Source organism: Cyprinus carpio, chromosome B24, assembly GCF_018340385.1.
Source record: "Cyprinus carpio isolate SPL01 chromosome B24, ASM1834038v1, whole genome shotgun sequence".
NCBI classification, from domain to species: Eukaryota; Metazoa; Chordata; class Actinopteri; order Cypriniformes; family Cyprinidae; genus Cyprinus; species Cyprinus carpio.
The window spans coordinates 9,140,482-9,152,784 of NC_056620.1; the positions used below are offsets into that span (position 1 = coordinate 9,140,482).

Below are 12,303 nucleotides of genomic sequence, written 5' to 3' on the forward strand. Positions count from 1 at the left end.
AATTGCATCGACATAAGCTTGAACTCATTTGACACGGCCAACTATTCATAGCATATTCACTGCAGCACCTTCTACAGGCCACAGCTACAAAAATACACATCAAACCACAAACATGATATGAGATTAGAAAGGTTAAGCTTTAATAATGGTTTGTCAATCATCATGGAATCAAATAAAATGAGTTGAGGAACAGGGATGAAAGGGTTAAAGGACATTGTTAGAGAAAATCCATTATTCGCAATATGTTGACAAACTAGCGCAGCACTACATTCTCACAGAGGGATACAGAGGTGGTTTTTACTCCTCAGAGTGGTAAGAATCAAATCAAGCAGGCTTTACCTGCAAACCGACCAGGAAGTGCCTTCCAGAATGCTATTTTAACACATTCTCTAAATATATATATTTCTCTCCCATCACGTTCATATTTTTTTTTCCCCACAGTAAGGCCACTTTAAAAAGTAAATTTAAAGACTCAATGCCTCTTGTTGACAGATCTTGCAAAATGGGGAGGGGAAAAAAAGATTTTTCAAGTTTACAGTTAAAACGTTGAGCTGCTCCTCTTTGGCCGGACTGGTGTTAATTCCTACAGCCAATCAGAGCCCAGGACCTGGTCGACATTGTAACCACAGATTATGTAACCGAGGTAGTCTCCACTCTCTAGTGCCCAAACCAAAAACTCCCAGCTTTCTGTCATCACGATGTAAGAAAAAAAAAAGTCAAATGGTTTGGGAGCTCTACTGATGTAGTGAAGAAAAAAAAGCCTTCAGCAGTTTTTTGTTTAATTCTCACCCAATGTCTTGAACTCCATCCTCAAAGTGGCTTTTCTCATTTTCTCAGGGTTGGCCGATGTCCAGTGGCTCTGCCGGCCAACCAACCCCATGAGGAATTCCACCGTAAGAAACATTTGGTGCCTTGTTCGTTTGATGCAGTGTCGTATAAAGCAGAATTTGAAGTTTCAGTCAGTTCCTGTTGCTGCAGCCCGTTTGAATGCAGTTGATAAGGGAGGGCCTTTATCAGCCGTGTCCATGTGTGTATGAGAGGATTTTGATGGTTAAATGTGTCAAAATGTGTTCATTTCTGGGTGTTGCTTGACAGGGGTCTAATGGGATGTTTGTGTATCGTTGTGTGCGAGTGTGTGTGTGTGCAAGCGCGAGTGTTGGTTGTGTGTGTGTGTGTGTGTGTGTGTGTGTGTGTGTGTGTGTGTGTGTGTGTGTGTGTGTGTGAAAATGGGCACAGACGTCTCCAGCTCGGTCAGGACTGCATCAGACAGCTGCAGGACATTTTCCCCCTACAAGTCTTACTGTACCATTGGTGGTAGGCTTGGGGGGAAGGGGGAGATGGCTTTTATTTGTCCCCCAGGATGGCATACTGATTATCTAACTGTAGATGTTGCATGGAGCCTGGGCCTTCCCCTTCTCTGACCCGGCTCTTGTGCTTGACCACCTCGAAGGTCTTCTCCATCTCTCTGTCCCTGCAACAACAAAATCCACCAGTATGCAGGATTGGTTATGCTCAAAATGGAATACTAGCAACTGTATAGTATGTAATATATAAAATTGCTTTAGGTCCAGTAATGAACCCTCCTCACCAGCTGAGGTCCGGACAATTATATACCTAAAAACATGAATGATGGTTTTTGCCAAAGCAGGGTATCTGCAGGATTTTAAATTTAAGAACTTTTTAATACCTGCTCAAATAAAATTAAAATGACTGTAATAAGCGTGATTCAGAGTTCAGATACAGGTTTTCAAAAAAAAAAAAAAAAAAAGATAGATAGATAAAATGCTAAACTTCACATTTCAGACTTTAAACCATTTTTTCAAGAAAATGGAGTCAAAAATATCTATTATATTAATTTAATTTATATAATAATTGTTTAAATAAATATTTTACTGTCTTAATTGTTTACATTTTTATAATGCATTATCTTCTTGTCGATCCACTGGTTTACATTTACAACTCACATGGGTTGATTGTCATGTTGGTTAGTCTGAACAAAAACAGTAGGGCTTAATGAAAATGTAAATTCAATCTCTGCCAGCAGGTGGAGCTTTTGGAATGGCAGAAATATAGCGAATTCCCCGGGAAAGGGCAGTACACAAAGCAGCAGCTGAATTTGAAATGTGCAGCGCTCATATTTATTCAATGAAATCACAGCCTTTTGAAGTTTCATCATTAACATTCCGTCCCCAAATTGAGGACCTCCTGAAATTATAACTAAGAATATCTTGTACCATTTAAGACTTTAAGGACCCGTCTAACTTCACTAATTTTTTGAGAATCCAATTGTTTTTCACTCACTAAAAGTTTCATCTGTGTGCGTGCAGCTCTCTTTATTGTACACACAACTAGGGCTGGGCGATATATCTAACGATATAATCATGCGCATCTAGTCAGTAAAGCTGGTTCCCTGATTACCGCTAAATCGCCATCACCTGCTTTCAAATGGAGCGGCATTTAATAGACAGAGCCGTAGATCACTGACAAGCTACGCAATATCGGGTTCATTATCGCAGATGTATCACCTTCGATAATGAACGCGATATTGCGTAGCTTGTCAGTGATCTACGGCTCTCCTTTTTACACTCCTGCATTAAACGCATTACACTAAAATGGCTCATCCAATCAGAAATATCAGAACTATTCATTTTATAATGCACATTTTGGCAGTTTGGCTATTTTAGTATTATTTGTGTACTATTATAGTACTTATTATTAATATTTTGAATCAGGTTTTTTTTTTTTTTTTTTAAGTTTAGTAATTTTGTCATTTTTATTAAGTTTTTATGTTTTTATTTCAGTTTTAGCTTTAGTTATTTCAGTACTTCTTTTGTTTCAGTTAGTTGCCAAGACAAAATTTCACAATATTTCACAAAATTCATTTTCAATTATTTTAGCAAACAAAACACTATTATTCTCTGCACAGTACAAACACTGTGGAAATCGCAGCACATCAGTATAGCATTCCTAACATACTCTGTGTATGAGGAAAATCGAGGAAGGAAGCTAAATGTACATCTGATTAAGCAATGAACAGTGTACAGATTTTCAGAAGAGCTCAGTCACTTACTTGCGAGTCTCCACGTGTCTGGCGGTGGAGAGGAGAGAGGGGAACTGGGTGTCATTGAAGATTTCTGGAGGCCCTTGAGTTGGGCCTTTCTTGGTAGAGGTTAACCGGGCCCCTGGGGGACGATACACACCAGGTGCTTTGGGCTCAGGAACCTCAACTTCCTCTACTAACAGGAAATGAGACAGATTCATGTTTAAAAACTAATTTCAACTAATACTTCCATTAGTTGGCTATTTATACTAACACTGCCGACTCACCCGGAGCAGCTGAAGGGGGGGCGCTTGATTTATTCCAGGGTCCAGAGACTTTATCACCAGTGACCAGGATGATCTCACCATCCTCGCCCACTTCCTCCTTCTCATAGTCTTCCTCCTCCTTCTCATCACTATCAGACAAACATAAAATTGTGTACTTCAATAGAGATGCGCTGTAACGTGCATGAATTCAAATAAACTCAATGCTTTGATACACATTCTAATATATGAATAAAATTTGTAACCCTGTTTAAGTGATTCCAAATTCGTTTTTACAATTTCTAGAATCTGTACAGGGTTTGGATTTTTCATTGTCAAAAGTATTGTAATTTGCAATTAATTTATTTCTGAAGCGGATTTATTATACGTGACAGCATTGAAGTTTCTTAATCCATATGATTCATCTTAAGACATAAGTGACTGTCTTCAGGTGCAGTAGGAGATCTTGGAAAATGCTAACTTTAGCCTGATATCACTGAAAGCGAACATCCCACCCTCCCTGAAAATCACCGTCCAAATCCAGTTGGATGAACATTTCTTGGTTCTACACCTTCCACAGAATATATAAATACATATAAATACATTTAGACCACTTAACTTAATGACTGCTATCGGGATGTGAAGAGACTTTGTTTGACAATCACCTATCGCACCTTTAATGCATCATAAAAACATTTTAAGATTTTAGAAGTGAGTGTGCATCTCGATGCATCAAAGCCACCTGCATAAAAGATGGTGAGAATTAATGCACAACTATTCCATCATGAATAAATCTCTCAATTAGTCAAATGAGTGTCAATTAAGCCTTGCACAATTTTCCACTGTCCCAGATGAAAGATTGGCATTGTGAAACAATCTGGGCGATTTCTATAATAGTGGCTCCCTAATCAATGCTCTTATGTCGTACAATGAGTTTGTCGTTGTCATTTAGCGTGAACATCGCACAGTGTTTTCGCTGGTACGATCCAAGTTTACTGAGCCAATAAAAATGCGACATGAAATAAACGCGACATGGCGCTAAAACATAAAACTTCAAGCTCTTATTCCCTTCTTTCAGCACACATAAAAAATACAACTGTCATAGTGTGATTCATAATGCGCTTTTGGTTTACCACTAGCGCATGCTAATGATGTTTTATTCTTCTATAGTAACATGCATCATAGCGTACGGGTCAATAGGTCATCATCGTACAGTCTACATGCATGTCACACCCAAGTTTATTAGATCCATGCCGCACATTGTGACATGCAGTGATCTTATAGGATTTCTAAAATTGTACAGTGTGTAGAAGGCTTTATAGATTACGCAACATTTTAATTAATAAGGTACACTTAAAATGATAATCTAATCCTGTTTATGTGAATTAAGCCTGTTCCCGACCAGGTTTTGGACCTGTTACTATGACAGCAGCTCCGAGATGAGCTTCGAAAAACCTAACAATCCTGGATCATGTCAAATCACCAACAATAAAATCCAGCAAACTGGGTAATTATGTATGAAAAACGGACCCCAGTAGCAACAAATTCATTAGACGCCAACTGTTTGTGCTTCACACCTCATCTGCATGGCCTGGAGTCGGAGTCCGGTGTAGTCCACCTCCTTCTGCTCAAATTCCTTCCATTCCTCATCCTCCTGGAGTGACAGTTAAAGAAAAGAGAGGTGACCCTTACATAGAGTTCAATCAACTAATTTTTATAAAATTTCAGACAGTACAAGAAGCAAGTTAATGTCTATAATATACATTAACTATACATTTCTGTAACTACAGTGGAGTCAGTCACAGCACTTGGTTCCTAAGTGTAGATTATAAGTGTAATTTATAAATGAAGTCATGTAATGTAAGATGTAAAAGAAACGTCCATATTGTACTTTCTGGAGGAAAACAGCCTAAATATGAAATGAAAAAAAATTATTTTACAATTTTACAATCACTTGGACTTGGAAAAAAGATATGGTGGATATGTGAGACTGACAGTTAAGTAGAGATGTTTAGAGTGATTAATCAATATTGATCGATAAACTTAATGAAATATATATAACAAATATTTAGATATTTATGTGAAACTACATGGTGAACTTTTATAAAGACATATTTGGCCATTAATGCATCATTATGCAAAAACATCCGCATGAAAAACCCATGACTGATCAGCAAGCTACTTTTTTCTTTCCAATATTGTAAAGTAAATAAACTGAAATGTGTAGTGTGTATTAGAGGATGTTCAATGCACAGCAAGCGATTTCTGAGAAACACATGAAATCAATGCAACAAACTCGCCCCTACCTGCAAGGACATGCTATGCAACATAGGCACCTCCCCCATCACGAGTGGACACGCCCCTTAATGGTGATTGGCTTTTTTTTTTTTTTTTTTTCATCTTTAACTGTAACAATATGATTAGCGGGCTATTTTAAGATTGCACATAATTAAGTGACCATGCAGTCCGTTAAAGTTGCAAAAAAGTATTTTGTTAAAGTACTGTGAAGTACATTCGAATTAAACAAGTTAACAAAAAGAAAAAAATGTAGGGCAGGGGTTCTGCCTATCAGTCGCTAATTTCATTTGGAGCCAGATGAGATGAACATACATGAGCTTGCAGGGAAAGGGTTACTGTAAATGGACTAAATGACTGGAGAAGTCCTGCATACATCATCAGAAGTCTGGGGCCAGCTGCATAAAAATAACCACAACTATGTTAAAACTGTCTCTTAAAAAACTAGTTTGACCAACTAGCAGTTTGCCAAAAGATAATCAGTTTTATTTTTCTAATTCAAATTAGACTATTCTACCTTTTTGTAACTGACTTTAAAACATTATGACCAAAATTAGATGACTAATTTTTCAGACTAGTCTAAGCAGTTTATGCAATCGGCCCTTGTTTATCCAAAAGGCCCAGTTATTACTTTTTTTTTTTTTTTTGGCAATTATGACATGGTAGTATATGCCAAGACATGCCTACTCTTCTGCTACACACTCAAAAGTATGTACTTTTTTTCATAAAGGGATCACACACTTTTAGGGAACAGCATAAATAGGCTGTTTAGCATAATTAACTGATGCAACGTGCAAGATTTAGCACATTGCTATTCTGTACTGTCTTACAAGAGAAACAAGCATATGGTGAGAGGTGAAGGACACAGTTACAGCAGCAGTTATAAAACCCCTGCTGGAGGATTGATGCCCTAAGCAACGAATATGATGTCACATCACCCAACATACGTCACGACCAAATGCTACTTCTATTTAAGGGTAACATTAAAGGCATGGTTCACACAAAAAATTACAATTCTGTCATCGTTTACACAACCTTGTGTTGCTCCATCGCCATATAAAAAAAATCACTACACACTTTAACTGTATGAGGGGAAAAAATGCAATAAAAGTAAACAACGACATAGGCTGTCAATATCTAATGTTCTCCAAAAATCTGATTTTCTAGTGGAAAGAAAGTCAGGCAGGGTAAGTAACGTTAAAATATGACAATTTGATTTTAAAATGAACTATCAATTTAAGTAACGTAGCAGCTGTCACAATATCAGCACAATATCAGATTAACTTCATGAAGATAAAAGAAATAATGTAACCTTGTATTAATGTTGTTATTTGCCGAGTGAACTGCCTGCTTAGACCACGAGATTGCGCTTTTAGAACGTTCACGCGCCCTTTGTAACGTCACCTACAAACGCTGTCTAGATAGGCAGCTCACTAGGTTTTGTGACACAGCCCGTCTGCTGTTTGACTGTGCATTACCTTTTCCATCTGCGCGTCCTGATTCTCACTCTTCGTCGACTTCTCCTTCTCCCTTTTCGTCTTTTTCACCGCCATTGCGGTTACACCGGATCCTCCGGTCGCCTGCTCCTTCCCCTTGCCCTTCTCCTTCTTTTTCTTCTTGTCGCGTTTAGCGAAGAAATCATCCAGACTCTTCTCCACGACGACCGGAGTCACATCCGCCATCTTATCCCCAAATTTCCTCCACTAAACACTAAAACAGCGTAGAAATGATCAGATCAGTGTCTGAAGCGACAGCAAACGAGCCCTTGCGTGCGTGTCTGACAGGTAATCCGTATGTTTCATGTGTATCCGCGGGTTAAAGGTGTGCTGAGAGCAGCATGACAGACTCACCAGCTAAAAGTGTGACACACACACTCGCCCAATGCACCGGATAGTGTTGCTTCCGATCTGACCCGGATGGGAAAGTGGCTTTGTGATTGACAGTCCTGCTGTCCAATCGCTGAGCGACAATGTTAGTTTTCGACCAATCCTATCGCAGGGTGGGGATTCTGCAGAGTGATTTTTCCAGATTGCGCAATTTCTCCAACACTTGTGGAGTAATTTAGTTAGCAGATGAAAGAAAACTTATTTCTACTGATACATTTAGATATAAAGCTGTGCTTAGCTGGTTATTAACACAAAATAGCAAATATCTTATGCAATATTTTATATAATTTTACAAGAATCTGTCATAAAATAACTTTGAATATTAAGGGTGGGCCCCTCAATGCCTTTAAGTGGGTTTGCCTTACTTAGGGCCCTTAATAAAAATAAGGGACTAAAAAAGGATGTAGTTAAGGATGAAATACTATTGGGAACGTAATGTTTTGCTGTGTAGCATATAGGATTTTATTTTAACCTTTTTTTTTTTTTTTTTTTTTTTTATTTTTTTGGAGCACACACAGACAGCATAAAGTTTTATAGGCCTAAATTTTTTTATTATAGTATTGTTTTGTTGTTTTAGTATTTCTCAAATAACTAGAGGCTTGCAAAACAAAGTCTATAACACCTAACTGCATTCTAGCATACAGCAATGTGATTGAGAGGGTTTATAAAAAGACGACAAACATCTGTTAACTTTTGAGAGACTGTGAATGAATGAATGTCCCAGTTGTGTGTCACACCGAACAGCATGTGAATAGAAAAGCTTCATTCAGCATAAAAGAACAAAAAGGGAAGATTCCAGAAACCTTTGACCCATTTTACATCAGGGGGGAAACATTGGCATTTGTGCTCCACTTTTTTTTTTTTTTTTTTTTTTTAACAGGCTTTGCTTTGAATATTGACAAAAATCAACTACAGACTGAAGAAGCCTTCGAAGCCTTTTTATTTGTATTGCTCAGCAGTAAAAAGTACAGTTTATGTGCTACAAAAGATCAGACATGATTCATAATATGCAAGAGCGATTTATTTCTGTCAGCTGAGCAATTACCTCTCTCTCCTTAGATATCTAAAACTCATGCCAGCACAAAATAAATGGACGGAAACAATGAAAAAAAGAAGAAACAGAAAACATCAATCTACAAATTCATTTAAAACAATATTTATATAAAATCTGCCAAGCATACAGGACAAAAAAATGGGCTATGTAAAGAAAAGATGATGATATAGTCTTAAAAAATGTTACCAACCTTAGTGACATGTTCAAAGAAAGTACAAAATAAAATAGGTTCTCTGTATGTATTTATATCTAACAGTTACACTCTATTACATCCAGTGATATCATTGACATTCATCTAAAAAACTGTACAATACAGCAGTAAGCACTGAGAATCAAAGAGAAATTCATTTTGGTCTCATTTATTCTCGTCAATGTTCACACAAGGGACAAAGATAGACAGAACCACAAGCACACTCATTCACCCTTCACTAAGAAAAACATGTCTTCTAACAAAATATATATAGATTTAGCCAACCTGTTAAGCAATAATAGTGCCATTTTCATCAGAGCATGTCATAGCGAATAAACAAATATAGAGGTTTAATAATAATTATAATAAAAACAGAATGCATTTCCACTACAGTTATACAGTATAATGCTTAGCCCTGCTTATGGAAGTTGAACACAAACACGTACAACATGAACAGATATGATGTGAAATGTGGAGCACAGTAACATTACCATACAAGGGCTTTGCATGAGGCATTTCATTGGCATTTAAGCATTTTTTCTACTTGCTTGTGCAACTGTGTCAACGCAAATGGAATTTTAGGGTGTTTTTAACAATGAAGTCTTGATAGAAACCAAATCTCTGTTTGACATCTAGTCTAAAGACACACATACACCTCAAATCAGAAAAGATGCATGCAACAAGACATATACGCACACAAAAACATCTCGAACATCTAAGGAATGGGACAATTGTCGTTTTGTCTTTTGGCTGGTGACTCAAATGGGGACAAACCATCTCAGAAAGTTGTGATTCATCCTCCATCAAATGCAAACAGGCAATCAACTCAGTTTCTTCCATGAGGGAAGCGAGGGTTGCTGCAGTACCCACTGGACCCATTCCAGAAGCGTTCCAGAATCAATGCCCTTTACCCCTGCATCCCCTTACATACAGAATTCAAGTGCGGCAGGCTTTTTTAAGTAATCATATTAAGTGTTTTGGGTAACGTCACACAAGCATCCTTACACCACGCGTCATGTTTCTCAGCACTCTGCACCACCAAAGCCACTGGGACATAAGAGCAACCACACTTATTGTTTTTATTCAAAAAAGACATAAAAACCCTTATCACAATGAAGCGTCTGTAGAAAATCCACATCAGAAAAATATGCAGGGGCTCCCCCTCATAGTAAATAGCATTTGTTCTGTTTTGTAATATTCTTTCAGCTCCTTGAAACCAGTTTCATATATAAACCGCAGTCTCTGAAGGTTCACCACATATATGTAGGCTATATATTTATATATATATGTATATATATATTATATATATATATATATATATATATACATATATATATATATATATATATTCTTAAAAAATGCGAGCAAATAAAAGGGACTTGAATATCCTCAAGGATTTTGTCTCCTTTTAATATAGTGTGTTTAGATATCAGAAGCCTTGTCTCTGTTGATAAAGAGAGTCTCTTGGCAAAAGGGGTTAACCAGAACCACGCCGCTGTCGCTGTAGTCACCATTAGGGGGCAGACACGTCTCTTGTTCCTAAAAAAACACAGAGCAACATAAGAACATTAGTACTTTATAGTTGCTTTCATGGTAACTAAAGGCTAATCACTTAAGGGCGTCTGATCCTACAAAGCTAAATACAGTTAAGGTGAAAGGAATAGTTATTCTTCTCAGGATCTATGTTCTTATAGAACAAATGTACATTTCTATGGTGTAGTGATTGAGCTCTATCACCATGGAGACTGCGTGTATGAAATGAATTGGAGGAAATGAGGGAGTAAATTGCACCTGTGCAGGAAGATAACTAATTATAAGGCTCTAGATTCTAAAAGATGTTTTGTGTTTGGTCACACATATTAAATGGGAATTCTTGTTCAAACATCAAAATGAATCTAACTTTCCATAAATCTATCTATCTACAAAAAAAGTGTTAGCAGGATAAGAAAAAATAGTCAACAATTACAAAGAGAAAAACTGAGGACAAATAAATAAAGGAAGGGAATGTATCATCTCTCTTGCATCTCTAAAAGGGTGATTTGAAGACCTGTGGGTCACCGGCATCCCAAACATGATTCTTCTTCTTCATCATCATCATCATCATAATCACACTCCTGTCAGAAAAGGTCAGCAAGCAAGAATAAAAAGGTGGGAAAAAGAAGCATGCAGAGGTTGAAACTGAAAATGTCAGTGAATGAATGATGGTAACAATCTCATGAAATGACTAGAAAAAACTAGTGAGAAAGAGTGAGGTAAGGTCTCTGAGCACCAGGTGGCGATATATAACATGAATGGTACCTTTAAGTGATTTCCTTTTTTTAAGCACATTGTCTTAATTGCAATAATTACTGTTCATTTCATAATGATACCCCTGCAATGAAAAAGCTATGAATATCTATATTTGTGCCATTCAGCCAGATGTAGAGTAAATCATATTAACAGCAAAGCCTTTTCTGTTCATAAAAGCATGGAGTTAAATTGAAGGTTAATTACTGTGAATGGTGAAGAACATTACTCAAAACTGCTAAAAATCTCTAACAAACATTTTTCAGCTTTTGTTAGCCTTCTCTGCTCATTTAAAGGGACATTAATATAGAGAAATGCAGTAAAATGGTGGGAAGAGAGGGAGAATCAAGGATCAAGAAATGTTGTGAGCTGGCTTTGAACTCATATCAACCCCTCAAGGCAACATGGCTCAGCAGATTGGAGCACATGCATTAAGACATGTAGGAAACATTATGGAGTGTGGTTTGAGCCCTGGGCACTTAAAGGGAAACTCCATCCCAAAATCAAAATTTTGTCATTATTCACCCCAGTGTCGTTCCAAACCCGTAAAAGCTTTGTTCATCTTCGGAACACAATTTAAGATATTTTGGATGAAAACCGGTAGGCTTGAGACTGTCCCATAGACTGTCAAGTAAGTAACACTGTCAAGGTCCAGAACAAAGTATGAAAGACATCGTCAGAATAGTCCATCTGCCATCAGTGATTCAACCGTAACGTTATAAAGTGACAACAATACTTTTTGTACACGGAGAAAACAAAAATAATGACTTTATTCAACAATTCCTCTCCTCTGTGTCTCTCCAAATCAGCATAGCGCCATTTTGGCAAATCTGAGCTTTACGCAGGTGGCGCCACAAGGATACGTTTTTTACGTGTATTTACACTTTGGTTTGAAAGAAAACAGCGCATTGGCGCAGCGCAGCTGACACAGAAGCGTATTGGCCAGATTTGACAAAATGGCACTACTCTGATTTGGAGAGACACAGAGGAGAGGAATTGTTAAATAAAGTCGTTATTTTTGTTTTCTTCATGTACAAAAAGTATTTTCGTCTCTTCATAATGTTACGTTTGAATCACTGATGGCAGATGGACTATTCTGACGATGCTTTTCAGACTTTCCTGGACCTTGACAGCGTTACTTACTTGGCAGTGTATGGGACAGTCACAAGCCTCCCGGTTTTCATTCAAAATATCTTAAATTGTGTTTCAAAGACGAACTAAGCTTTTACAAGTTTGGAACGACATGGGGGAAAGTAATTAATGACAAAATTTTCATTTTGTGGTGGAGT

General features: G+C 37.5%; 2 protein-coding genes across 7 annotated transcripts in view; both read right to left on the reverse strand.

Annotated features, from left to right (window-relative positions):
- Positions 1–118: 118 nt before the first annotated feature.
- On the reverse strand, positions 119–7,601 carry cdv3 (carnitine deficiency-associated gene expressed in ventricle 3). 2 transcript variants are annotated; one of them, XM_042751806.1, is made up of 6 exons: positions 7,449–7,601; positions 7,077–7,308; positions 4,881–4,957; positions 3,328–3,455; positions 3,071–3,236; positions 119–1,471 (listed from the first exon to the last, which is right to left on the reverse strand). In XM_042751806.1, exons 2-6 carry the CDS (start codon positions 7,278–7,280, stop codon positions 1,345–1,347), a joined length of 702 nt encoding a protein of 233 aa, XP_042607740.1. In that variant the 5' UTR covers positions 7,281–7,308; positions 7,449–7,601; the 3' UTR covers positions 119–1,344. The 2 variants fall into 2 exon arrangements, with proteins under 2 accessions (XP_042607740.1, XP_042607739.1); XM_042751805.1 differs by having other exon boundaries at positions 7,077–7,500.
- Positions 7,602–8,406: 805 nt separating this feature from the next.
- LOC109052852 (transmembrane protein 108-like) overlaps positions 8,407–12,303 on the reverse strand; it is a 66,585-nt gene continuing 62,688 nt past the window's right edge. For all 5 annotated transcript variants that reach the window (XM_042751800.1, XM_042751803.1, XM_042751802.1 and 2 more), the window contains one exon: positions 8,407–10,267. In XM_042751800.1, the coding sequence (XP_042607734.1) occupies positions 10,151–10,267 (117 nt within the window). In that variant the 3' untranslated portion in view covers positions 8,407–10,150. The remainder of the gene's footprint in view (positions 10,268–12,303) is intronic.